Source organism: Nycticebus coucang, chromosome 8 (genome assembly GCF_027406575.1).
Source record: "Nycticebus coucang isolate mNycCou1 chromosome 8, mNycCou1.pri, whole genome shotgun sequence".
Classification (NCBI taxonomy): domain Eukaryota; kingdom Metazoa; phylum Chordata; class Mammalia; order Primates; family Lorisidae; genus Nycticebus; species Nycticebus coucang.
The window spans coordinates 94,680,728-94,708,132 of record NC_069787.1 but is presented as its reverse complement, the minus strand read 5'-3'; the positions used below and the strand labels follow the sequence as shown (position 1 = coordinate 94,708,132).

The 27,405-nt window shown below is 48.4% G+C and overlaps 1 protein-coding gene and 1 pseudogene across 2 annotated transcripts in view; one reads left to right on the top strand and one right to left on the bottom strand.

Annotated features, from left to right (window-relative positions):
* Window positions 1-27,405, bottom strand: part of BSN (bassoon presynaptic cytomatrix protein) — a 143,960-nt gene that overhangs the window by 27,929 nt on the left and 88,626 nt on the right. For both annotated transcript variants that reach the window (XR_008381786.1, XM_053600029.1), the window contains exons 2-3: window positions 21,573-21,981; window positions 2,310-3,161 (exon numbers count right to left, since the gene is read on the bottom strand). Coding sequence is in view for 1 of the 2 variants with exons in the window: in XM_053600029.1 (XP_053456004.1) it covers window positions 2,310-3,161; window positions 21,573-21,981 (1,261 nt within the window). In the remaining variant the exon portion in view is untranslated. The remainder of the gene's footprint in view (window positions 1-2,309; window positions 3,162-21,572; window positions 21,982-27,405) is intronic.
* On the top strand, window positions 13,879-14,268 carry LOC128592171 (60S ribosomal protein L34-like; annotated as a pseudogene).

Below are 27,405 nucleotides of genomic sequence, written 5' to 3'. Positions count from 1 at the left end.
AGAGAGGAGTTGAGGATGACCCCAGGCTGCTGACCTGTATCTCTGATAGTGTTTGGTGGTACAGTATCCACAGTAGGAACCAGGGGAAAGGTTACCCTGTCCACACTTTCCCTAGAGGGGACTAAGGCTATGGCTGTAGGAGGTAAAGAAGAATGTGCATAGAGAGGACTGGAGACAGTAGCACTGACCCACAGACCCATGAGGAGAAAGGAGTTAGAAAAGGTTTGCCACCTCCCTTACTACTCTCAGAAGCAGCAGGCAGGGAAGCAGAGGGCCTGGACTGAGAACCAAGATGCCCATCAACTTTGCTTTCAGGCCCATGGGACCCATCAGACCCTGAGGGAGACAAGGGTAGTCCTGTCCAAGGAGGTGGCAGTAGGGCAGGACATGGAGACAGCAGGACATGGGAGCAACAGGGGAAATACTGGCCCTCAAGAGATGAAGTCCAAGGTCCAGGAAAGGCAGAACCAAGTAGCTAATGAGAGACCTAGATAAGAATCCAGATGTCCTATCTAGAGTCAGCACGTAACTGACACATTATTGTTTGGGTCAAATCAGCACTTCCTGTGGCCTGGCCTAGGGGCTGCCAAAAGGAGATGTCAGTAATGTTTATACTCCTGGACACAGACAATTTCTTCCTTATCTCTATGCACATACTGCTTAATGAGGAAACGTGGCCTGGAAGGTCTCTTGGGACCAGAGTCCTCCAGGCCAGGCCAACTCAGGAGTCCACTGGGGTTCACAGCCCCTCAGTGTTAGTGTGCCCCACTAGACTGGCTTTGAGGTTATACCTGGAAATCTCTGGGCACAGCAGGCAGTTGAGATTTCCCCAGTCCTATGATAATCCCTTGTTGCATCCCCTCACCCAGCTAGCCAGGCAACCTGTATTCCAGTTAGCCATTGGACCTAGAATTTAGAGAGGTGGTACTACGGGGCCTGGAGGATTACATAAGTGTCACATGAGGAAGTCATTTGTCTTGCACAGAGCACATCGGGCAGTATGGCCTTTGGCAGCAAAATCTGTCTTTCTAGTCACATGGGTCTCCCCTAGGAGTTCCCATGGAGGCCTGGCCTAAGGGAACACAGAGACCATGGCAACATCATGCTCTCCTCTCTTATCCTACCCTGGCCAGTGGTGGTTTGCACTCCACATGTTCCTAGCCCCACCATCAGCCACACTTGACCCAGACCCAGAGCCCAAAGGGGTCAGGAAGCTGCCTGTGTGCAGGAGGCAGGAGCCTTGGCTTGAATGTCTCCTGATATGACACAGCTGGGAAACATCTATCTGTCAAAACAAGCTAATCACAGACCCTGGGGGCACTCTAAGGAAGAAGACATACCCAGCTATGCCCAAGCCAGCCACATGGGGTTTACATGGGTGGCCCTGAGCAATGGAGAGTGAGTAAAGGAGGTGAAGGGGAAGCAGAAGCAGACTCCAGGCCCAGGCCAGTCCAGAGGGTGCCTTCACCCTTCTGAGCATTTCAGACCATACTACATGCTTCAAGAGAACACAGGGGCTACACTGGGCCGCCTGCTCCCTTCTACCTGGCTCTGCACAGTGCCCTATGCCTTCTCTGGAGCAAGGACTACAGAGAGACCAGCCCCAGATTTCCCTCAAACTTTCCAATAGGCAAGAGGAGCATCTCTGATCATCCCCACACTTAGGCCCAAGAAGAGCCCAGGCCCAGCCAAGGGAAAATATGCAAACCAAAGCCCGTGGCTTTGACAAATAGACATTAACACTCATGACCTCAGAAGGGAGGATTGAGAGTGGATATCAGTTGGCTGGGCTACAGCCTGCACAGAAGAGCATGGCCTCCCCTTCTGTGAAAAAGCCTCCTGCCCCACCCTGGCCATGGGGATAGCCCTCTGTCCCACAACCCTTCAACTGTTAACCTTGTAGGGTTATAGATCAAAGGCAGGTGGGACCTCAGGTTCTTCCTAACCGGAGCAGGGGATGTTGGCTTCATCCATGGTAGGTGAAAATGAGGAGGCCATCTCAGGGCCTCTGGACTCTGAGATCAGCCTTTGAGATCAGCCTCAAGGCACTGGTCAGCTGGTCAGAGATATTAGGCAGCATTACCCCCACTCACCTTGCCGGTTAGTTCTCTGAGAGGCGGGACAGGGGGCCTGAAGTAGGAACAGGAAAGGAAGCACAGCCCCTTGCAGCCTCAGCTGGGTAGAGACAGCTCTGTTACTGCTGCAGACCCAGTGCTCTGTGGCACTTTCTGGCTCCCATGCCCCCCTTTACCCCAGGCATTGTCCTCTCATCAAGGTTCAAGGGAGCATGTTTGGTCTAGCTCTCTTACCTCCACTAGGTGAGGTGTTGGATTGAAGCCACACAGGTTGCACACCTGGAGCTTGCAAGTGGTGCAGGTGTTATAGTTGGCTGGGCCCTTGCTGCCCACGTTGAGCTCAGCTTGGCACAGTGGGCAGGTGGCCTTTTCCTTTAGCATGGTCTTTGGCTTAGCAGCAGCCTTGGATGCTGCCTGATGTTCTGCTCTGCCATGCTTTGGGCTGGTTGTTCCCCCAGTTTTCGGCAGGGCTCCAGGCCCTGATCCAAGACCTGTTCTAGCTCCAGGCTCAGTTTTGGCTCCAGGTGCTGGCCCTGAGCCCAGGGATCTTGGGTCAGCATCCTTGCTGGCATCACTGAAGACAATCTTGGGCGGTCCCTTGCTGGGGGTAGGCTGGCCTTGGGGGTCAGCCTCGGGCTGCACAGACATGAGAGTGCTAGCTTGGGTCAGCAGCGATGCACCGAGGCCAAAGAGCTTACCAGTGAGGCCTTCCTGTGTCTGCTCTGCAGCACCAAGCCCAGAGGGCACTGCAGTGGCACTTTTGGCTGGGGCCTCTCCTGCAAGTGGCCTGGGCTCTGCTGTGGAAGGCTTGGTGGGGAGAGAGGGCTGAGGAAGGGCAGTTACTTGGGCAGGCCCCGGCACTGTGGTGGCCCTGGCTGTCTCAGCCTGGCGGGGGCCAGGCTGTGGTCCCCCTGGACCCTGATATCTCTCTTGCTCTGGCTTCCCCAGGGGCTGTTTGGCTGGGGAGTGGGCAGGAGACAGGGCTGGGGAGTGTAGCTGCTGCTGGCTTTTGGAGCGAGGCGCAGTAGTCATGTCCATTCCCAGAGCCCTCTGCATCTGACAGTTCAGACAGAGCCACTCCTTCACCTGAGGAGAGAAACAAAATAGTCAGCAGGGTGGCCAGGGTTGGTGGTGCTCAAGGCCCAGGTCAGTGTCATTCGCACAACAGCCATGGCTGACCCCTAGCATAGGCAGGAGCATCAAGCCCTGCTCAGGTGTTTCTGGGCTGCCAGGGGCAAGGGTGACTCTCCTTTGCCCTCTAGGAGCTGCCAGGCATGTGGGGCAGGACAGAGGCAGTCCCACACTCCCCTGCTCATCCCCAATTACAAACCCACACCTGCCAGACCTTCCTGTGTAAGCGTCCTGCCCCTGGAGATTCCTCCCCAGCACCCAATGGCTGTTCTTCAGGTTGATGTCCATCATGCCACCTCCACATCCCCCTCACCTTTCATTGCTGCTCTCCTGCCAGACAGATGACCCCAATAGCTTCCAACTGGTTATTCTCCTTCCCCTGCTTCTCCCTTCAGGCCATTTCCACACCACAGTTAGTGTGATCTTTTAAAATGTAAATCAGGAGGGAAGGCATGGCCCTAGAGCAATCTCAGGAATGAAAAATCTTGAGCACAAAATAAGGGCAAAATAATGAATGTAAATGAGTGACGTAAGTAGAATGGAATCCAGATTTGTTTTTTTTTGTAGAGACAGAGTCTCACTTTATAGCCCTCGGTAGAGTGCCATGGCATCATACAGCTCACAGCAACCTCCAACTCTTGGGCTTCAGCGATTCTCTTGCCTCAGCCTCCCGAGTAGCTGGGACTACAGGCACCCGCCACAACGCCTGGCTATTTTTTGGTTGCAGTTCAGCCGGGGCTGGGTTTGAACCCGCCACCCTCAGTATATGGGGCCGGCGCCTTACCGAATGAGCCACAGGCGCCGCCCATCAGATTTGTTTTTTTTTAATGGGATAATTCATGCCTCTGGAACAAACAAGACACATGCTGCTATTCACCTGATAAACGTGGAGTTTCTCTTTGTCATTAGCCTCATACAGGGATGGGCACAGTGACCTGTCCAACAGGGCCAATTAGAGCCCTCCGTGTTATTTGGTAAATGAACAAGAGCAGAGAGAGGGTCTTTTTTCCTTTTCCTTTTGAATTACTAGCCAGTAGGATGTAGCTTTAGAGTAGTCAGCACCTTCTTTCTCAAAATGCAGAGAGATACTAAGAATAAAGTCAGTAGATGATAGGAGATGGGGTTAAGAAAAGGAGAAAGGAGCATGTCTGATGACATCACTTAATTCCCTGAATTTAGCTATGCCTTAAGGCTACCCGTGGACTTTCAGTTATATGAGCCTATATTTTTTTTCCTCCAAAAACGCACAAATAAATCAGAGCTTATCACTTAAGTGGATTCCACTCACACTATGGGAACTCTTTACCATGCCCCCATGATCCACCCTGGCCCACCCACCCCTCTCTCTGGCCACTTTTCCTGCCATCTCATATTGGCTATCTCGCCCCAGAAACCTCAAGCTTTCTGTTTCACACAGGGGTCCTCTGAGCCCATGTTTGCACCAAGGCCTTTCCACTCACCATCCCCTCTGCCCTTCAGGCCAGCCTATGGTGCAGGTCCCAGATCAGGTGTCACTTCCCCACCAGGTCCTCTTCCTGAAAGGGCAGACAGATCCCATTTTGCACTCTCTTTCCACCTCCCCTCCTCATCACTACCTGCCCCTGAGTACCCTGCTGAGATGGGGGGAATTAGCTCAGAGTTACAGACCCTTGTAAAAGCACATTCCTATCTACACAGACATTTGGATCCCCATGTAACTACCCAACCCCTTACCCTATAGATCTAACCTTGCAAAGTCTCACTTTTATAAACTGCTAGCTTTAAGGATTCCATACCTTCACCCTCCAAACTGAAAGAAAGATATAAAAACTTCCTTCCATTGTTATGCAGTGGTAGAGAGAGTCTTTGGGTGTGAACTCCCTCTAGGTCTTGGCCAATAAAGGACCCCATACTCAATTTGAACAGTGTGCTGGTGTTTTCTCTATAATTCCACTCAAGTTGGATGTAACATTCCCATCCACAATCTGACACCCCCAGGTACTCTGTATCAAATTACCCAGTTTATTTTCTTCACAGTGCTTATGCTTTCCCAAAGTGTATACTAACTTGTTTACTGTTTCTTGTTCCCCCAACCAAACCACCAAAGGGTGTTCTCAGGGCTGTGCACTATGTGTGGCATAGAGCAGGGCTCATCCCAGAAAGGCTTGCTTATGAGATCAATCCTGACAACTTAGTAAATGTGAGGCACAACTGCCACAAGGCTGAAGACATGAGGTTCTGTGCCTCAATAAGGAGGTTCCTCCTCGTCCACCAGAGCTGAGGTTGGAGGTCAAGGCTATTCCCCTATCTGTGGTTAAAGCCAGAGGTTGTGAATGTACCCTGGGGGACCAGTTATCACCAGGGAAAGGTCTAGTTTTGTCCCAGGGGCAGAGGCCCCTTTTGTTCACCCTCAGGGATGCCTCCAGCCCTGCACTCTGTCTTGAGGTCCCAGGTCTGCACTACTGCTGCTGCTATAGATTGACTTGCCAGATGGGGAGCCTGGGCTCAGGTGTCTTACCCCAGTAATCCAAGAACAGCATCCAAAAAGGGAGAGAACACTTCATCTTGGTGGGCATCCCTTGTGCCAAGCACTGCACAGGGCATGTTCATAGGCGTTCTCTCATTTTGTCCTCACGGTAGAGAAAACCAAGATTTGAGATGTTTCAGTGACATACTCTTGTGGTTACCTGGCAAGGAAGTATTGCTGCTAGCAAGATGGCACCCGACAGCACTACCCTGTTCCTGAACCACAGCCTGCAGCCTAGTGCCTTCTACACGCCTGCCTCTTCTGAAGGCTACTCAGCTTCATGCAAGCCAAATCAGGGATCTGGAGGTCACTCTTTCAAACACTGGCAGAGCCCCCCTAAAGACTAAGCCCAGGGCAGTGCCTGTGGCTCAGTCAGTAGGGCGCCAGCCCCATATACCGAGGGTGATGGGTTCAAGCCCGGCCCCGGCCAAACTGCAACCAAAAAATAGCCGGGCGTTGTGGGCGCCTGTGGTCCCAGCTACTCGGGAGGCTGAGGCAAGAGAATCGCTTGGGCCCAGGAGTTGGAGGTTGCTGTGAGCTGTGTGAGGCCACGGCACTCTACAGAGGGCTATAAAGTGAGACTCTGTCTCTACAGAAAAAAAAAAAAAAAGACTAAGCCCAGCTCTAGAAACTCAAAGAACAGTTTGAGTGAAGTCATCCCCTCAGCTGGGAACCACTCAGATGCTTTTTAAGACCCAGTGCCACTTTGTCAATGTTCAGGCCATGAAAGCCACAAACAGGGCAGTGCCTGTAACTCAGTGGGTAGGGCGCCAGCCACATACACAAAGGCTGGTGGGTTCAAACCTGGCTTGGGCCAGCTAAAACAACAATAACAACTGCAGGCTCAGCGCCCGTGGCTCAAGCGGCTAAGGTGCCAGCAACATACACCTGAGCTGGCGGGTTCGAATTCAGCCTGGGGCCCGCCAAACAACAATGACGGCTGCAACCAAAAAACAGCCGGGCGTTGTGGCAGGCACCTGTAGTCCCAGCTACCTGGGAGGCTGAGGCAGGGGAATCGCTTCAGCCCTGGAGTTGGAGGTTGCTGTGAGCTGTGATGCCATAGCACACTACCCAGGGCGACAGCTTGAGGCTCTGTCTCAAAAAAAGAAAACAATAACAACTGCAACAACAACAAAAAAAATAGCCAGGCGTTGTGGCCGGCGCCTGTAGTCCCAGCTACTTGGGAGGCTGAGGCAAGAGAATTGCTTACACCCAAGCGTTTGAGGTTGCTGTGAGCTGTGTACAGCACTCTACCAGGGTGTGGCGTCAGCTGTCTACCAGGGCGACAGCTTGAGACTCTGTCTAAAAAAAAAAAAAGCCATAAACAATTTCAGTCTCTGAGACCTAGTCTAAAGACCTCTTTAGAAAGGTCTTTCTTAGAGGGGAAGGGCTCATTCCCATCAAAGCAGGAGTTCCCAAGCAAGGCCATTTCTACTCCTCTTGAGAAGGACTCTGGGAAGGGATTACCACCCTAAGACGAGGTCCAACCTCTGGTCCAGGGTGGCAACCACAAACTCAGTTCCTGCGGTGAGTACCCAACCCATGCTCAAGATCCCATCTCTGTCATTTATCTGTGGGCTTCAGCATGCCCTGAGGTGAGACTTCCTGAGAAGGGGGATCTTAGAGGTAAGGATCCTGGGGCTTTGGGGTAACCTTCCCTTGGGTTCTGGATGCGTGCTAAAACTCCTGCACTGTGCTAAAACTCCTGCACTCACAACCAGAACTTTCCTTTCTCCAGCCCCCAGGCTGTGTCACAACCATCTCACCTAAAATAGAACCTTTCCAAGAAAGGCTGAAACGCCCCTCAGTGACTCATCGCCCAGATGGACGCAGCTATTTCTATCCAGCCTCTTTCAGACTGTGAGAAGCCTTGACCGTGCCCTTCCCCATCCCCCCGCACGCCCCCATAGTTTCTCCCAGGCTCAGGCCCAGGCAGATGGGCCCAGCATGCAAGGCTTCCCAAGGAATACACTGTGGAGGGAGCTCTCTGAACCCAGCAAGACTTCCCTCTCTTTGCATCCCTCACAGATCCACAGCAGTTTGCTGGGAGGGGCACATTCTCAGTCTCTTCCTCCCTACTCCCAGGTCCCTACCCCCACGCTAGAGGGATGGTGCACTCCCAGGCTGGATGAACTTGGGCAGTCCTTTGGCATACTCTCCTGGCCTTAGGACCGGTAGCAGTTATACCCTTCCTTACCTGCACACAGTGATGCCTCCTGGTTGGGAGGCTGAGCCCAGAAGTTCCCCTGTGGCTCCTAGGCACCTTCCAAGCTGGCTACCCATTAGAATTAGAGGTGTGACAGGAAACCACTCCTAGGGCCCTGATATCCAATACCTCCATGAACCTGACTTGGCACATGGCCAGGAGACAGGCATGTCAGCCCAAACCTCATGTCCCAGAAGCCAGGGGTAGAACTGAGGGGACATCCCAGGGCTACCCAAAGGTGGATGGCTCTGCCAAGTACTAGCTGTTATCAAGCTGACCCTTCTTGCCAGCAAGGAAACCCACCCTGCCAACTGCAAGGGCTGCCAGGGACCTCCATGGAAGCCCACGTACCTTGGCCAGTGGGGACCTGGGAAGCAACAATAAGAGTGGGAAGTCTCCATGTGGCATGCAGGATCAAGAGATGATTTTGGAGGTGGGGGAAACAGAAGCTACAGGCAAATGGCTTCAGAGGGAGGCACTGCTCATTTTTCCAGGAGCCTGCTGGGGATTTAGAGAAGCAAGGCCTGTGGGCTCTGAGAGGACTATCTTCCTGAGAAAAATCTTTCCCAGCTGCTCCGTTACTCAAACTGTTCAATGTGAAAAGGGCAGCTAAGGCAGCACTGTCCACCAAGGATCCAGAGGCCTGGGGACCAGGCTGGGGCCTTATGGACCATAAGACAAATGAGCAGCCATGGTGTGTCTATAGTGGTCACTCTCCACTGCTCCCTCCATGGGGCTCTGGTGCAGGGAGGACAGTAAGGGGTGCTCTGGGAAAAGCATCTACATCTTCCCTGCAGGGACACTGGCCATACTGAGACCTATCATCCTGCGTCTCAGTCCCAGAGAGTAGGATCCAGCCTTGCTTGTGTATCTGGCCCCAGAGTATCCTCCTGGGTACAGCCTGCTTCGTTGTCACTCCCATGGCTATCAGAATCCTCTGAGTGCACCAGATGCTCAGTATCTGCACCCAGCAGTAACATGTTCTCTCCCCCACTCCAACAAGGAAGAAGGAGGGTTGCAGACATCACTCAGCCTCTTTTCTGTGGAGAGCAGCAACCTGTCTCTGAGCCCCAGCCCTCCCTGGGCGAGCAGGCATTCAGTGTCTGAGCACTCGGCCCTGACATTATGACTAACACTGCATTCATGCTTTCCATTTTGGTACAAGTTGAAACATCACGGTAACAGCTCATAAAGAAGCCTTCCCTGGTCAAAGCCAGAGGTTCCTGGGAGGGCTCCACTGGCCAGCATGACTATGTACCTTTCTGGGCTATGAGTCATTTGTCAGGTCTGCACAGGAGGAACATATCCCCTGGTAACCCCTGGACAAGAAGGGTAGGCTGGTGGGAGAGGGGGAGGGTAGGTCTGGGCCTTTGCACTGCCACAGGAATTGACATGTCACCACCCCCATCCAACACCCTGCTGTCCCATGTCTGCTAATGATCTACTTCACCTGTCAGCTGGCTGATCTCAGGCTTAGGGAGAAGGCATCATAGGATCCCAGAGGACAAAAGCACATTGATCCAGTGCTGGACCAGGGATGGTGTGTGCCAATCTATCAGGTCAGGGCCCTGAGGGAGGCCTTGGGAACCTGCTCAGCATCCACACCAAGGATTTGGGGAGTAGAGGCTGAACCTAGCTGCTCCTTAGGGTGGGAAGGCATCATTAGCCTAGAGCTCTATATAATGGAGAAAATCCATCTTCTTGCTCATTCCTGAGCACATCTGCCTCTTCTCTGCACACAATCCCTCAACTCCTCCCATACTTCTCTGGATGGCCTCACTGTCCACTGTCCCCTGTGATATACCCTGTCTGTGACTGGCCAACTCCCCAATTCTCCCCTGACATACTTCCCTTGTCCCCAAACCCTCCAGAAGAAGGTGTACTCCCTGGACTTGCCTCACCCTTTCTTTAAAATCCTGGGGACCCTCAAGGCTCATTCCTTGGCTTCCCCACTCTTCTCCCCTCCTGGCTTCTGTTGCCTTTCAGGCCCTGTTAATCCTTGGCCCTTACCTCCTAGGCTCCTACTGAATGACTCCCACAGTCACTGAAGATGACCCATGACTCCCATGGGACTGACCCCTAATGCCTCATCAAAGCTCACTGACAAGAACATAAGCTTGGCTCCCCAACACTGAGAAGAACGCAGCAAAAGTGGAAAGGATAGCACAGAAAGCAGAAATTTCATTCTATGTAAATTTTACTTAAATAAACACTGAACTCTAGTTAATGATATGCTTGCTGAAGTTTTTAGTGGGAAGTCTACTGGTCTCTGCAACATACTTTGAATTTCAACAAAAAATAAGATAGATAAATAGATGGACAGATAGACAGAAGGATGGACGTGTGATAAAGCCAGGAGAACAATGGGTTGATTATAAATCTAGGCGATAGATTTGTGAGTGTTTCTTGTATAATTCTTTCAACTGTTCTGTAGTCTTGAAATTTTTCATGATTTTATATGATGTTGGGAGAAAAAAGAGTAACTGTTTTGTGCTGCTCCCCACAGAAGGCATCGAGGGCTCTCCTGGCAGTTGGCTCCCCACCTCTGCCCAGGACACTCTTTCTTTCCAGACCTCTGGCCCTCCACCTGCTGGCATTTCTGCTCTTCTGTGCTATCCTTTCCAGTCACTTTTGCTGGGTTCTTCTCAGTGTTGGGGAGCCCAGATCCTGACACCTCTTCTGTCTTCCCCCATATCTCTTCCTATGGCACCTCTTTTTTATTTTGTTTTATTTATTTATTTATTTTTTTGAGACAGAGTTTCATTTTGTCACCCTCGGTAGAGTGCCATGGCGTCACTGCTTATAGAAACTTCAAACTCTTGGGCTAAAGCGATTCTCTTGCCTCAGCCTCCAAGTAACTGGGACTACAGGCATCCGTCTCAACACCTGGCTATTTTTGTTTAGAGATGAGGTCTCACTCTGACGTAGGCTGGTCTTAAACTCATGAGCTCAGGCAATCCATCCACCTTGGCCTCCCAGAGTGCTAGGATTACAGGCATGAGCCACCACACCCAGCCCCTACGGCATTTTGAATGTCACTATATGCTTGTGAATCTCAAACAAAGGTCTCCATCCCAACCTGTTTGCTGCCTGCCAAAGTCTTAGATTTGTTAGGTTCCTTCAGCTTGATATGGCCCAAACAGAATTCATCCCCTACCCTCCATGCTGAATTCATTTCAAAACCTGTTTAGCCACTAAAATATATCAGAAATCTGTCACAGTTCTCCACAGCCATCATCACCATTCCCTCAACCCCAGCCCCAGCTCCAACCCTAGCCCCAGCCCCTACAGCCTCTCTGGCTCCTGGAGCCCACCTACAGGCTGTCACAGAGCAGCTGGGAGGTGGGGCGGTATATGTATGTGTGTGTAGTGTTGTTTTAGTATATACACATCTTATATGTGTGTAGGTTAAGATAACTATGACATCAAATTTGTCATTTTGAGCATTTTAAATATATAATTCGGTGGTATTAATTACATTTATAATGTGTAACCATCACTACCATCTATTTCCAGATTTTTAAGTTTTTATTATTTTTTTGTTGAGGTAAAATATATATAACAAAGTTTACTATTGTAAGCACTTTTTTTTTGAGATAGATTCTCACTATGTTGCCCTCAATAGAGTCCCATAGCATCACCGCTCACAGCAACCTCAAACTCTTGGGCTTAAGAGATTCTCCCGCCTCAGCCTCCCAAGTAGCTGGGACTACAGGCGGCCGCCACAACACCCGGTTATTTTTTGTTGCAGTTGTCATTGTTGTTTAGCTAGCCCAGGCTGGGTTTGAACCCGCCACCCTCGGTGTATGTGGCTAGCGCCGTAACCACTATGCTATGGGCACTGACCCTTAAGCATCTTTAAGTATACAGTTCAGTGGTATTTATGTATTCATTAAATACATTCATAATGTTGTGCAAACATCACCATCTTCCATCTCCATAAGTCCTTCCATCTTATAAAATTGAAATTCTGTACCCAGGAAATAGTAACTCTCTATTGCCCTCTTCCCCCAGCCCCTGGCAACTGCTATTTTACTTTCTATCTGTATGATTTTGACTACTCTACCTATGTCATAAAAGTGGAATCACACAGTGTTTGTCTTTTTGTGACTGGCTTATTTTATTTAGCATAATGTCCTTAAGATTTATCCACTTGTAGTATGTGTCACATTTTCCTTCCTTTTTAAGGCTGAATAATATACCATTGTATATATAGCATATTTTGCTTATTCATTCATTTCTTGATGGGCAGTTGGGTTGCTTTCACATTTTAGCTATTATGAATAATGCTGCTATGAATATGAGTGTATAAATATCTTTTTGAGGCTTTGCTTTTAATTCTTTTGGGTATATAACCAGAAGTAGAATTGCTGGATCATATGGTAATTCTATTTATAACTTCTTGAGAAACCATCCTACTGTTTTCCACAGTGGCTGTACCATTTTACATTCTTATGAACAATGCTCAAGGGTTCTAATTTCTTCACATTCTTGCCAACATTTATTATTTTCTAGGTTTTTTTTTTATAATAGCCATTCTGATGTATATGAGATATTAACTCATTGTAGTTTTGATTTGCATCTCTCTAATGATTAGTGATGTTGAACATTTTTCATGTGCTTATTGGCTATTTGTATATCTTCTTTGGAAAAAATTTTTTAAGTCACTTTCCCATTTTTGAATCAGGTTGTTTGATTTTTGTTGTTGAGCCTTCGGATTTCTCTGTATATTCTAGATATCATTCCCTTATCATACAATTTGCAAATGTTTTATCCCTTTCTGTGGGTTGCCTTTTTACTCTGTTGATAGTGCCTTTTGATGCACAAAATTTAATTAAGTCTAATTTGTCTATTTCTTCTTTTGTTGCCTGTGCTTTTGGTGTCATATCTAAGAAATCACTGTCAAATCCAATCTCATAAAGCTTTTCCCCTATGTTTTCTTCTAAAAGTTTTATAGTGTTAGCTCTTATATTTAGGTCTTTGATCTGTTTCCAGTTAATTTTTGTACATGATATAAAGTAAGGGCCCCATTTCATGCTTTTACACTTGGATATCCAGTTTTCCCAGCACCACTGGTTGAAAAGGCTGCCCTTTCCCCCATTGAATGGGCTTTGCACCCTTTTCAAATCATGTGACCATATATGTGAGGGTTTATTTCTGCTCTCCCTATTCTATTACATGGGTCTATATGTCTGTTTCATGCCAGTACCACTGTTTTGATTACTGTATCTTTATAAAAAGTTTTGAAATTAGGAAATATGAGTTCTTCAACTTTGTTCTTTTATTTTTCAATACTGTTTTGGCTATTTGGGGGGGGTGTCCCTTGAGATTCCATCAGAAGGGTGTCTTTAAAGGCACATCTATCCTTCCTACTTCTACTTTCCTAAAACCCTTGGGAGTGTATCTGGAGACCCCAGCAGGCCCAGAAGCACCTGTATGCCTGCCGGTCCTGGCTATAGAATGCCAGCCGTCCTGGACTTGGCTTGTTCCAGGGCTCTCACACGGACCAAGCACGTTCCCTCAGACCACCCCTTCTTCCACCTGTCTCCTGTCTGGTTGCATTCTAACACTCTATAGTCTAATGCCCCCTCCTCCAAGAAGCCCCCAAGAATTTTGCCCACCTTCCTCCTAGTTCAACTCAGCCCTGACCCCAGGTTTGATTGTGCGTTTGCTTTGTGGTTCCTAGTGAAAGGGCTTCCTCCTGCACTGGCCTGAAGGCTTCACAGGACTACACAGCATTCTTCACTCTATTTATCCAGTGTCTAGGACAGTTCCCAGCTTATCATAAGAACTCCAAAAGCATTTATGAAGGAGAAAAAGATGGGAAGAAGGGAGAGGGCCACCCTCTGACTCAGTGGGACAAGCAGCCCTGTCCAGGCCAAAGTTCGGGCAAAATAAAGAGGAGGAACAGATTTTCTTTCTTTTTCCTCTTCCAGGGACGCTATCTAGAGGCACTCAAAATGGTGCAGCAGTTGACATACCATCGTAGGCTTTCCTACAATACAGCCTCTAACAAAACCAGGCTGTCCCGCACCCCTGGTAACAGAATTGTTTACCTTTATACCAAGAAGGTTGGGAAAGCACCAAAATCTGCATGTGGCGTGTGCCCAGGCAGACTTCGAGGGGTTTAGCTGTGAGACCTAAAGTTCTTATAAAGTTGTCTAAAACAAAAAAACATGTCAGCAGGGCCTATGGTGGTTCCATGTGTGCTAAATGTGTGCATGACAGGATCAAGCGTGCTTTCCTTATTGAGGAGCAGAAAATCATTGTGAAAGTGTTGAAGGCACAAGCACAGAGTCAGAAAGCTAAATAAGAAAATGAAGGGTTTTTTTGAGTAATAAAAATTAAGACTGAAAAAAAAAAAAAAAAAGAGGAGGAACAGCAAAGCCAACGAGTTACCAGCCAGCCACTTGGAAATCTTTACCAAGATTTCCTGTTCTCTGCCTCTTTCTGCCTTTGGATCTCTTTCCATCACATCCCTTTCCTACTTCTCCCCTCTCATGTCTTCTACCCCTTTTCCCACTCCCACTTTACTTATTTCTATCTCTCTCTCTCTCTTTTTTTTTTTGAGATAGAGTCTCACTACTTCGCCCTCGGTAGAGTCCCATGGTGTCACAGCTCACAGCAACCTCAAACGCTTGGGTTTAAGTGATTCTCTTGCTTTAGCCTCCCAAGTAGCTGGGACTACAGGTGCCCACCACAATGCCCAGCTACTTTTTGGTTGTAGTTGTCATTGTTGTTTGGCAGGCCCAGGCTGGGTTCGAACCCACCAGCTCTGGTTTATGTGGCTGGCGCCCTAGCCGCTGGGCTACAGGCACCAAGCCACTATCTCTCTTTTTTTTAAATAAAAATTAAAATTTTTAATTTAAAATTTAATTTTATATTATGTACATATTTTTTGAGACAGAATCTTGCTCTATTGCCCAGGGTGGAGTGCAGTGGCATGATTATAGCTTACCGTAACCTCAAACTCCTGGGCTCAAGTGTCCTTAGTGTCCTGAGTAGCTGAGGTTATAGGTACATGACACCATGCATGGCTAATTTTAAAAAAAATTATTTTATTTTATTATTATTATTTTTTTTTGAGATAGAGTCTCAAGCTGCTGCCCTGGGTAAAGTGCCGTGGCATCACAGCTCACAGCAACCTCCAACTCGGGCTCAACTGATCCTCTTGCTTCAGTTTTTCTATTTTTAGTTGAAACAGGGTCTTACTTTTGCTCAGGCTGGTCTTGAACTCCTAAGCTCAAGCAATCCACCATCTCAGCCTCCCACAGAGCTAGGATTACAGGTATGAGCCACCATGTTGCTCAGGCTGGTCTGGAAGTCTTAGGCTCAAGTGATCGGCTCACCTTGGCCTCTCAAAGTGCTAGATTACAGGCATAAGCCACTGCCTCTACTCATTTCTCTTTTCCTATTTTATTTTATTTTATTTTATTTTATTTTTTTTGCAGTTTTTGGCCGGGGCTGGGTTTGAACCCACCACCTCCGGCACATGAGGCCGGTGCCCTACTCCTTGAGCCACAGGCACCACCCTTCCTCTTCTATTTTTACTCCATTCTATTTCTTTTGAGAACAAAATGAGAACATATGAGAACAAATGTTTTAGGGATAAAATTTCATCTTTTTTGTTCTAAATTAATTTTATATTAATTCTTTTTTTTTTGTTGTTGAGATAGGGTCCCACCCTATGCCCCTGACAGAGTGCAGTGGGCGTGGTAGCTCACCACAACCTCAGACTGGGGCTGCGGGCACCCCGCTGCCTCAGCCTCCAGAAGCCGCTGGGATTACAGGTGCTCGCCTGGGTTTTTCCATTTTTTTCACGAGTCGGGGTCTCACTGTTGCTCAGGCAAGTCACGAACTCCTGAGCTCAAGTGATTCTCCCTCCTCAGTCTCCCACAGTGCTGGGATTACAGGCGTGAGCCACCGCGCCCAGCTTTTTTTTTTTTTTTTTTGAAACAGTCTTACTTTGTCACCCTCAGTAGAGTGCTCTAGCACCATGGCTCACAGCAGCCTCAAACTCTTGGCCTCAAGCGATTCTCTTGCCTGGCTATTTTTAGAGACGAGCTCTCACTCTGGCTCAGGCTGGTCTTGAACCTGGGAGCTCAGGCAATCCACTCTCCTCAGCCTCCCAGAATGCTAGGATTACAGGCATGAGCCACGGCACCCGGCCCTATATTAATTCTTTTTTTTTTTCTTTTAAGAGACGGAGTCTCATTTTATCACCCTCGGTAGAGTACTGTTGCGTCACATCTCACAGCAACCTCCAACTCCTGGGCTTAGGCAATTCTCTTACCTTAGCCTCCCGAGTAGCTGGGACTACAGGCACCCGCCACAATGCCCAGCTTTTTTTCGTTGCAGTTTGGCTGGGGCTGGCACCCTACCCACTGAGCCACCGGCATCGCCCCCTATATTAATTCTTAACTAAACTTATAGCTCTCTTTCCTAACTAAAAGGTAGAATTCCACGTCTGATGGCTCTAACACAGTTGTCTCTTTCTCGTGTCCCCACTGGCTCTGGACTCTACCCTGCAGTGGTCCAAGCAAGTAGAACGAAGGTCCTGTCTTCTGGGAACATGATCCACCTGGGGGCATGTACTAGCAATAGTAGCTGGCTGCTACTACAGGGCTGATATAAGTTTGGAAGGCATTTCCCTATTGACTTGGAGATTATGTAGATCAAAGTGGCTACCCTAAAGCAAACTGCCCAAAGACTAGACATAGGGTGGGTGAAGGCCTGTCACCTGAAGATCCACTTCCTTATTTTTTTATTTTTTTTTGAGACAGAGTCTCACTGTGTCACCCTTAGTAGAGAGCGGTGGCGTCACAGCTCACAGCAACCTCAGACTCGTGGACTTAAGTGATTCTCTTGCCTTAGCCTCCCAAGTAGTTGGGACTACAGGCTCCCGCCACAATGCCTGGCTTTTTGTTTTTTTCTGTATTTGTTTAGCTGGCTTGGGCCAGGGTCAAACCCACCATGCTTGGTGTTTGTGGCTGGCACCATAACCACTTCCTTATTTTTTAGATGTAGGGAATGGAAGGCTGGGCACATGTGCAGACATCTCCTCCTGGGCCTTAAGGGGGAGGATGGCTTTGCCTCTCCTCCACGCACTGCTGATCCCATTTCCTGACACCTGCTCCTCATTCCTGTCTGGCCCAGATAGCAATGTGGCCAGGAGGGAGCAGAGAGAAAAGGACAAGGCTGCTGGTGGCATCGGAGGGATTTGTGCTGAACTCATAGCATCATCCCCAAGCCATCTGGTGCCCTAGCCCTTGCCGGAAAGCAGTGGGATGCAGGCAGCAGAGGGAGAGACCCAGAGCCACTGTATTGTCTCCCTCCCTTCTCCACACCACCCACCCTGGGTAACTGCCTGGGCCCAAACTTGCCATCAGGTAGAAGTGAGGGGTGCAGATAGGTAAACTTTGCCTTTGGCCTGATCTCAGCAAAGTTCACACCTTGGGACAGGGAGGGAAGACCATGTTCCCTCTTCTGTAGTTTTCTTTTTTTGTTCAGGGTGGGACAAGGGGAGTTTTACTCTTTTGCCTGGGATAGAGTGCAGTGGTGTTATCATAGCTCACAGCAACCTCAAACTCCTGGATTCAAGTGATCCTCCTGCTTCAGCCTTCGAAGTAGTTGAGGACTACAGATGTGCACCACCATGCCCAGGTAATTTTTTAATTTTTTTTTTACAGATATGGGGTCTTGGGCTAGGCTCAGGGGCTCATGCCTGTAATCCTAGCACTCTGGGAGGCTGAGACAGGTGGATTGCTTGAGGTCAGGAGTTTGAGACCAGCCTGACCAAGAGGGAGAACCTGTCTCTTAAAGAAAAAGAAATAGGCTGAGTGTAGTTGCTCACGCCTGTAATCCTAGTACTCTGGGAGGCCAAGGTGGGTGGATTGCCTGAACTCACAGGTATGAGACCAGCTTGAGCCAGAGCAAGACCCCATCTCTAAAAATAGCCAGGCATTGTGTTGGGCACTTATAGTCCCAGCTACTTGGGAAGCTGAGGCAAGAGAATTGCTTGAGCCCAGAAATTTGACATTACTGTGAGCTATGATGCCACAGCACTCTACCGAGGGGAACAAAGTATAACTCTGTCTCAAAAAACAAAAACAAAAACAGATAGAGATGGGGTCTTGCTATGTTGCTTAGGCTGGTCTCAAATTCCTGGCCTTAAGCAGTCCTCCTGCCTCAGTCTCCCAAAGTGCAAAGATTATAGGCATTCATTAGCTGCAACCCAGCTAATATTTTCTGTTTTTTTGTGGAGACAGGGTCTTGCTATGTGTAATTTCCTTAAAGAGGTATAGAAGTGAGTCTGACTAGAGCCAGGGGGGTGGGAGGCAGATGGAGTGCCCAGATCTGGAAGGCTAGAGATGAGATAGCAGGCCTGCTGCTCTCCACTGGAGCAGAGGGTGTGCCTCCTCACTTTAGGTGGTACTCTGGGAGCACTCAGTTTATCAGACTGGAAGCACGGGTATGTGGGCAGCCCTGCCTCTGCACCACACTCACTCCTGGGATGCTGCTCTGAGGGCAAAGACAGGCTCACATTTGGAGGAGTTCCAAGCTAGGATATGCTGTTGGAGCTGCTCTAAGAGGGGGTGGGTGGGTTGTTGGAGGGCCTCTGAGAGGCTGGCAGAAGTGGGCTGTGTTGGCCCCAGTCACTGCTCACTTCCTCAGCAGCTAACTGCCCACCCCAATAGCACCTTCCATCCTCTACCCAGCTGGCTCATGCCCACGCCTAGGCTCCTACACACAAGTTACCAGAACAGAGACCTGACAAGGGCAATGAGGACCTCCCTTCTGGTAGAAAAAGGGACAGCAGGCCCAAATGTAAGTCACTGAAGACTGTAAGGTAGACTTACAGGCCTGAGCAGGAATGGGCATCAACAAAGTCACTGAGGCCAGTGCCTGGACTCCTACTTCTCCTTTAGAGAAATCCGATGTTCAGGAAGTTTAAGATACTTTTCTGAAAACTTACATCTATGGGGAAAAGAGGAAGACCATCTTCTTGCCTTCTTCCCATTACGGGGGACTGAATGCTAACAGCTCTGGCCTTCCAGTGTCAGTGAACTATCAGAGAGAGGGTCTCAGAACCAGCCACTTGCACATGCTCAGAACCTCAGGCCAGACAGGATCTCAGCCCAGAGGAACTAGGGTGATCCTAGACAGCCTTCTTGGCTGACATAAGGACAACTTATAGATGGCCAGAACAGATGTGGTCTGACTAAAACATATCTAACAGATGTGTGAGGGAAACCTGCAAACTTATTTTCTCATTATGTGGAAGCAAGACCAGGAAACTGAATCTACTTTTAGCAAAGTAAAAAAGGGCGATGTACTGGCTTGAGAATTATGCTTTGCTATCCCTCAGGAAAACACAAGTGTTACTTTTCCTTGACAGAAACATGACTGAAAGCCAACTCTGGGGAAGCAAAGGTTCTGGCTAGAGATAAGGCATTTTGGGCCGGGTGTGGTGGCTCATGCCTGTAATCCCAGCACGCTGGGAGGGCAAGGCAGGTGGATTGCCTGAGCTCACAGGCTTGAGACCAGCCTGAGCCAGAGTGAGACCCCACTTCTAAAAATAGCTGAGTGTTATGGCAGGCGCCTGTCGTCCCAGCTACTTAAGAGGCTGAGGCAAGAGAATTGCTTGAGCCCAAGAATTGGAGGTTGCTATGAGCTATGATGCCACGGCAGTCTACCAAGGGTGACAAAGTGAGATTCTGTCTCAAAAAAAAAAAGGAAAAGAAAAGGGCGTCTACCATGTCTGCACTTGGAGAGTGGACTAGATCAGCATTTTCCAAGCTGGGTGCCATGGAACGGCAGCTCCTATCATGTTCTATGAAAGGTTGCCAACTATAATCCTGTCTTAGAGCTCCATAATGCCCCTCAGGATGTTGAAAACCCTCAGACATTCCACAGCAAAGAACCATTTCATTTGCCTAGTTCAGCATTTGCTTGAAGTACTTGGCCAAGTTCGGTTCACCAAACATGAATCTGCAGTAGGTTTCAGTACCCCTTTCCTCCTAGCTCTGAGCCTTGGCTTCCTCTCAACACAATGAGGCAGATGGACTGAGTGTGTTCAAGGTCCTCCTACTCTGCTGTTTCTCCAGGCACAGCCAAAGGCTAGCTCCTTTATCACCACACTAAAGGTCCTGGTATCACCACACTAAAGGTTCTGGTATCACCACACTAAAGGTCCTGGGCCCAATGGAGCAGAGATAGGCCACCAGGTGTGGCCCTCCCTTCCAAAGCTGTGCAGATGCTCCAGTTCAAGTGAGAACCCAGAGAGGTGAGGCTGGCATAATGAAGGGATGTCCCACAGCACTGTGAGCCACCTGCCAAGCCTCCCTCCTCCTATGATACCAGGTGCTTCTGGCCTCTCATTGGCAGAAACATACAGGTAAGTTTTCCTGGCTTTAATCACACTGTTCTAAATACTGAACAGCAAACACTTATCTAACTCATCAGCATATGATGGGCCTGTTTCTAATCACAGATGCAACAATCACGAGCATGCAGCCTCCTCAGGAAGCCCCCACACTCCAGGAGCAACTCCATAGGCACTGAGTCATCTCCCCACACTGACAGTTTCTTCCTTGGAATCTCACACTTACCTCTCACAAACCACACATCCCACACCCACAGCACCTCATGGCAGAAATAGACCCTGACCTGCAAACAGTTATTCTCACTCATCCCCCTCCCACATGGTCCAAATGGTTCCAACTGCTGCTAATCCCACAGGCAGCCATGCCCATGCCTACAGTCAGCCACTCTCCATCTTGTCTAAGGACAGAGCCTTGGGGAAGAACCAGAGGCTCCTGTCAGTTACCCTGAAGGAGTAGGAGGAAGTCAGCAAACCTACTCAGTTCATTTCAAGGAGATGGCCCCAGTTCAATACATTGGAGCACCCAGCTTCCAAGTCACCAAAGAGAATCTCCAGGGCTTAGTTAGGCATCCCATACCAACTCAAAAAACCTTGAGCAAAGCTGGGATGGGGTGTGGACTCAGACCAAACTCAGAGAAATGGTTCTACAGTGGCTTCTTTGTGAGTGTAGGACACTGGTCACCCTTTGTGAGTGCTTAGCCCCATCCTAGATCTCTACTTTACCCCAACATCATTTTCTCTGGGAATAGGTACCTTTTCCACCATCTCAGGCTCCAGCTAACTGAAACTGAAGTCAGAGGAGGAGTTTCCCAGAGTCTAGCTGGAAGGCAATTTCTTGCCTCCCCTAAAAGTTTGCTCTCCTCACCAGCATTCCCCCACCAGGGCCCACTGTCAAGGTGAGAGGCAAGCCTAGGGCCAGGGAAATTGTCTCCCTTTGGCCCTCTCCAAATGAGCATTTATTGGGAAAGTTGTTCATAAGATTGTCTTTGGCCTTCTCTGAGTCCATTTTTTCAAGACCAAACTTGGACCAGATAATGAAGTATCTTCTACTCTGGGATTCTCCTCAAGATTTCAGGGGATGAAGGAATCTCTCTAGGAGATCTGTGGCCACATCATGAAGCCAGGACACACAGCCCGCCAGAAGACACAGATGCTGGTAGCCAAGGAAAATGACCAGAAAAGACAGTTGGTGAAAGAGAAGAAGGGAACCAGGGGAGGCACAGCAATGAGGTGGCAGGTAAGTGGGGAGCTGGCACAGAGGGTGGTTACCTGGGTGAGATGAGGATTGGGGTTGAACCCACACTGGTTGCAGACCTTGTTGTGACACTGGGTGCAGGTGTTGAAGTTTGGCTGGCTGGGAGTTGAAGTGAGGTCCGAGGTCTTGCATATGGGACACAGGGTGCTGCTGGGAAGGGGTGCGATCTGAGGGACGGAGTAGGGTGATGTTGGGGTGCTGCTTCTGTCCGGTGACACTGAAGGGGACCGCCCTGATCTCTGTGTCCTGCTGTCTACCTGCAGCGTCCTGCGTGGACCATCAGCCTCCTGGCCTGCTAGGCCCTGTGTCCTCGTCTCCAGGGGGCTTTCTCGGCCAGGAGCAGTAGCAGAAGCCTGCTTCGGAGTTGGGGAAGCTGCTCTCTGGCTACTTGGGGGCTCCTTGGGGTCCAGTCTCCGGGAAATGCTGAAATGACATTGAAAATGACTGTTAAAGACACAACTTAAAGAAGGATCCCACAGAGGTCTCTAACAAGCTGGGTGACCTCACCAAGCCCTTTATCACCCTCCTCCTCCTACCCAGTAGCAGCACCACAGCTACCATATTCTATGCCCTGACAAGAATCTCCCATTGAACTCCTGGTACCAGGTCACGTGGCAAGATCTGAGTGCCCCCTCTTATATTCTGATTCAGTAGGTATGGGGAAGAATCTGCATTTTTAACAACTTCCAAGGTGATATCAATACTTTAGTTTGCAGACCACACTTTGAGTACCAAAGCTCTAACATACACTTTAGAAATACCCAGGGTGAAGCCAGCCATGATAGCACATGCCTGTAGTCCCAGCTACTCAGGAGGCTGAGGCAGGAAGATCTCTTGAGAACAGGTGACAAAATAAGACCCCTTTCTAAAAAAATTAATTAATTAATGAAATAATTAATTAAAAATTATGACTTCAAGACTGTACCCCAGACAAATTATATCCAAATCCGTGGGGTAAGAATGCTGGCATTAGTATTTTTTCCTCCCTGGGAGATTCCAACATGTAGTCTAAGTTCTGAGATACTGCCCTGATAGATCTGTTCTATCCTGGCTTGTTCCCTTCAGAGGCTGAACTCAAGACAGTTGGGAATGGAGGGGGATACCCCAATGGCTAGTTAATGCCATCTCCACCAGGGGTCTGTCTGTACACAAAGGACAATTCCTTCTGGTGGCCCTCCAACCAGCCTGATGCCAGATCAAATCTATAAAGATGGGATGAAGTTACTTTTCTTTTGGGGGTGGAGTTCTAGGATCTAGCCCTCACATTAAGATCCAATGTGGCTAACCCCCACCTCTATCCCAACATGGCTACAGAGGAGTCAGTAGAGTTGGGTAGTGCGATGAGGTAGAGGGTAAACCAGCAGGCTAACATCCAATCTCTCATATTCCTTCTCCTTTGACCCAACTTAAGTTCATTTCTGCCAATTTTCCTCTTTTTCAATTTGAATGCACAAAAAGTCAAAGATAATACTTTATATTGTCTTTCTGAAATGTTATACTTGCTTTGGTCTATATTCATTTGGGTGCTGGCACCCAGGAGACAAGGCAGACATGCTAGACAGCCACTGCAGAGGATCAACAATAGCTGTCTGTGGAGAAGCCTGCCCTGGTTCCTTCTGCCCCAGTTCCCCCCAGTCCTTGTAAGGTCTGATTGCTGCCCCGTGTGAAGGCCATCTGCTTGCCAAAAAGATTTAGGAAGCAACTGGTAGGGCATCTTAGAATAAGGCATTTCAGAGGGGAGCTGAGGAGCTCACCTGGGAAGGCCCACCCCAAGACACTGCAGTCCTTCCTTCCTTCCTTCTGAGGACCTGGAGGTGGTGAAACATACCCTCCATCTTATACTCGCCAAGAAAAACGAAATACTAGTAAATGTTCACTACACATGCCTGTCAAAAATTATCAATAGCATATACCTAGCCGTCCAGTCACAGACCTGCCACTTTTTTCTTCAGTAAGATTACAAGTTTGGGTCTAACCCCTGTGGAGCATCTTATCGCCAGCTGTGAGGCCCGGTATGGTGGTAGGCATAGCCTCTCAGGCCTACACTTGGAATTTGGGCTCCTCTAGGGCCTTTCAATATACCAGTTTCTAGGCTCGGCGCCTGTGGCTCAAGTGGCTGAGGTGCCAGCCACATACACCTGAGCTGGCAGGTTCGAATCCAGCCCAGGCCAGCCAAACAACAATGACGGCTGCAACAAAAAAAAAATAGCCGGGCGTTGTGGCAGGTGCCTGTAATCCCAGCTACTTGGGAGGCGGATGCAGCACAATCGCTTGAGCCCAGGAGTTGGAGGTTGCTGTGAGCTGTGATGCTACAGCACTCTACCCAGGGTGATGGCTTGAGGCTCTGTCTCAAAAAAAAGAAAAAAAAAAAAATATATATATATATATATATACCAGTTTCTAAGTATCCTAAGGAAATATTTCCTACTTGGTTAAATTAATAGTTTCACTTTTTACTTAGATTACTTGCGGCTGGAATTTATTGGTAACTCTTAAAAGCAAATCAGCGCCTACTGAGAGCCCTTTATAACAACTGAATAAGCTATAGCTCCCTCTCCAGGCTGTGCAAGGTTTCTGAGAAATCAGACAAAAGTAATAGGCAATCTTCTGTGTACACAATGACTTTTTAATTCCATGTTGCATCACAATGTAGTCTTTTTTTTTTTTTTTTTTTTTTATTTGGCCGGGGCTGGGTTTGAACCCACCACCTCCGGCATATGGGACCGGCGCCCTACTCCTTGAGCCACAGGGGCCGCCCACACAATGTAGTCTTTTAAGGAGACATTTTATGTGAAGATTAGGAATATAAATTTTAAGTTAACTCCCAACTCAGAGGTGGTGACAGTGAATATACAAACAGTATCGTCTGCACCCAGCAGAGTCTGCACTGCAAGGGCAATGCTCCCAACATTGATGTATGCCCACAAACCACATGGTGGCCATTGTAACACCTGGTGATCGCAATGCTTGTCTGTAGTCCCTGAATTCTCCTGCCTTCCTGGATGATTCCTCACACCCTGTCCTCATCTTCCCTTGGGTGTGTTCCTCCTGGTCTTCCCCTTGGTACCATCTCTGACTCCCTCATCTCTCATCCTACATCAATCCCTCAGTAAATCTTGTAGGTTTCAGATTCTGGCCACTACCCCTGCCTCCTCACCCCACCTGGTCCAAGCCACTGTCATCTCCTGTTTCAGTACTCTAGAGCCTGGCTCTTTCCACTCACCCCTCTATGGGTTTCTCATCATGCAGCAGCCAGGAAGGCTCTAAATACTCATTAGCCCACTTCCCTCCTCTGGTTAAACCAGCGGTTCTCAACCTGTGGGTTGCAACCCACAGGAACTGTATTAAAGGGTTGCGGCATTAGGACCCTTAAATTCTCTGGGCCTTAAATTCTTCACAGGTTCCTTTCCCTCCCAGGAGAAGAGGCAAAGGCCTTACAATGGCCCATAAGACCCTATGAGCTTTGCCACTTTCTCTCTGGCCTTGTCTCCTTCTATTCTCTCTCTCTCTCCTACCATTTCCCTCATAACAGGCCCAGTCTTGCCTTTGGCTAAGTGTGTTGGCTATTCCTTCCAAAGGCACTGCCTCCTGAGTCCTTGCTCTGAGTGTATCCAGTCAGGGTAGGTTTCCCTGACCACTCTATTTAAAATTGCACTTATGTCCTCCTGCCTCTTTGTTCTCCTGGCACAATGATAATCTGAACCATCATAAAACAAATTTATTGCTTTTGTGTTATCTGTGGGAGGTAGATAGGTTGACTTCTCAACTGGGCACCTCAATCTTGAGGTATCCAGGGAATGCCCATAAATGGACAATCCCTGGAGGTTCTTCAAATCCACTGAGGGGAAAAGAACTTGGAGGTGCCAGGACAGGCTAGACTAGGCCCATGGGTTCAAAAGTCAACAAATATGGGGCGGTGCCTGTGGCTCAAAGGAGTAGGGTACTGGCCCCATATGCCGGAGGTGGCAGGTTCAAACCCAGCCTGGGCCAAAAACTGCAAAAAATAAAAATAAAAGTAAAAAAAGTCAACAAATAGGAGAGATTGCACTCTTTAAATATGTAATTAGAGTGCAATCTCTCTTATTTGTTGACTTTTTTTATTTTTATTTTTTGCAACAAATAGGAGAGATTGCACTCTTTAAATATGTAATTAGGCCGGGCAAGGTGGCTCACGCCTGTAATCCCAGCATTGTGGGAGGCTGAGGAAGGAGAATCGCTTGAGCTCAGGAGTTCGAGACTTGCCTGAGCGACAGTGAGACCCCGACTCATGAAAAAAATGGAAAAACCCAGCCAGGCGCTGTGGCAAGCGCCTGTAATCCCAGCGCTTCTGGAGGCTGAGGCAGCGGGGTGCCCGCAGCCTGAGTCTGAGGTTGCCCGAGTCTGAGGTTGGGGTGAGCTACCACGCCCACTGCACTCTGCTCAGGGGCATAGGGTGGGACCCTGTCTCAACAAAAAAAGAAAAAAAAATAAGTAAAGAAATAAAAAATAAGCAACGAAATAAAATAAAAAAGCCAAAAAAAATAAAATAAAAATAAATATGTAATTAGATTAGGAAACTTGGTTTACTTCGCCCGCAGTCAATAGAACTAGTTTCTCCCTCCCCCTTTATTTAAATACATCATAAGCTGTTTATCAACCCCGGCCACTTACCCAGTCTCTCTCTATATAGTGTCCCTGGGGACTTGGGATTCTTTCAACCTTATTTTTTGCATATGCATCTTCGTTAGAAATCAATACAAGTCTTCTGAAGAGGCCAGAGAGAGGCTGCATTTTCTTGTAAGCCTTCTCCAGGTATTCTCAGACATTATGTCTTAAATTGGAGTGAATTATTTATTTTCAGCACAGTTGTCCCAGCCGGCTTTCAAACCAGGTCAGAGTTCACACCCTGACATGTATCCTTTAGGATCTCTGAATTAAACTGCCAGCCCTGTGGGCTTTCTGTGTCTCAGTGCCTAGCACAGTGCCTGACACAAACTGGATGCTCAATATCTGTTTCCTGAATGGGAGGACTATAGGCACATCATGAATCAGATCAGCAAAACGTGGCCCATAAGTGTTTTGGAGCTGAGGAAACACAGCAAGTGCCTGACAGAGCATTCAGCCCTTCTCTGGATCTGACTTCAGGCAGGAGAGAACTATAGGAACAATACCAGAAGGCTCTGCTGGTGGTAATGTTGGTAATGCTGACTGACTCCTTATTATGAACCTGCTGTCACATATTAACTCCTTTAAGCCTCACAGCAAATTCACTGGGTAGGATCTATTTTGCCCACTTTGCAGACAAGGACACTGCTACACATAAAAGTTAAGTAACTTGCAAAGCCATCATGACTTGCAAGTGGTGGAGCTGGGATTCCCATATCAAGGCCACCAATCCATGTCCTTAACCCCTATCCCATGCTGCATTTTTAGGGGAGCACAGTACAGTTAGAGAGGGTGGGAAACATTGAAATTTGGATTCTTTTTTCTGAAGAGCTAAAGCAGAAGCTCCCTAGGAAGAGGTCTCTGACCATTTTGCTCTCCACTGTATCCCTAGGACCCAGCAACATGCTTGCCACTGAGTGGATACTCATTAAGTGTATACAAAGTGAACAGTAAGATGTGTGAACAGTATAGCAAGCCCACAAAGGAGGGCTGAGTTAGAGCAGTGACATCATTCATTTATGACCACTTTACCTGGAGGTTTGCTCATCAGTGCTGAGAGACTCACAGAGAATATGACTCCAACAAGAGATATTCACTCATTCATTTATTCAGCCATTGGCAAACATTTACTGACCCCTGGACTGTTTCCAGGCCCTGTGGTAGGTATTGATGGAATGAAGGAAGTCTATCTCTTACAATGGG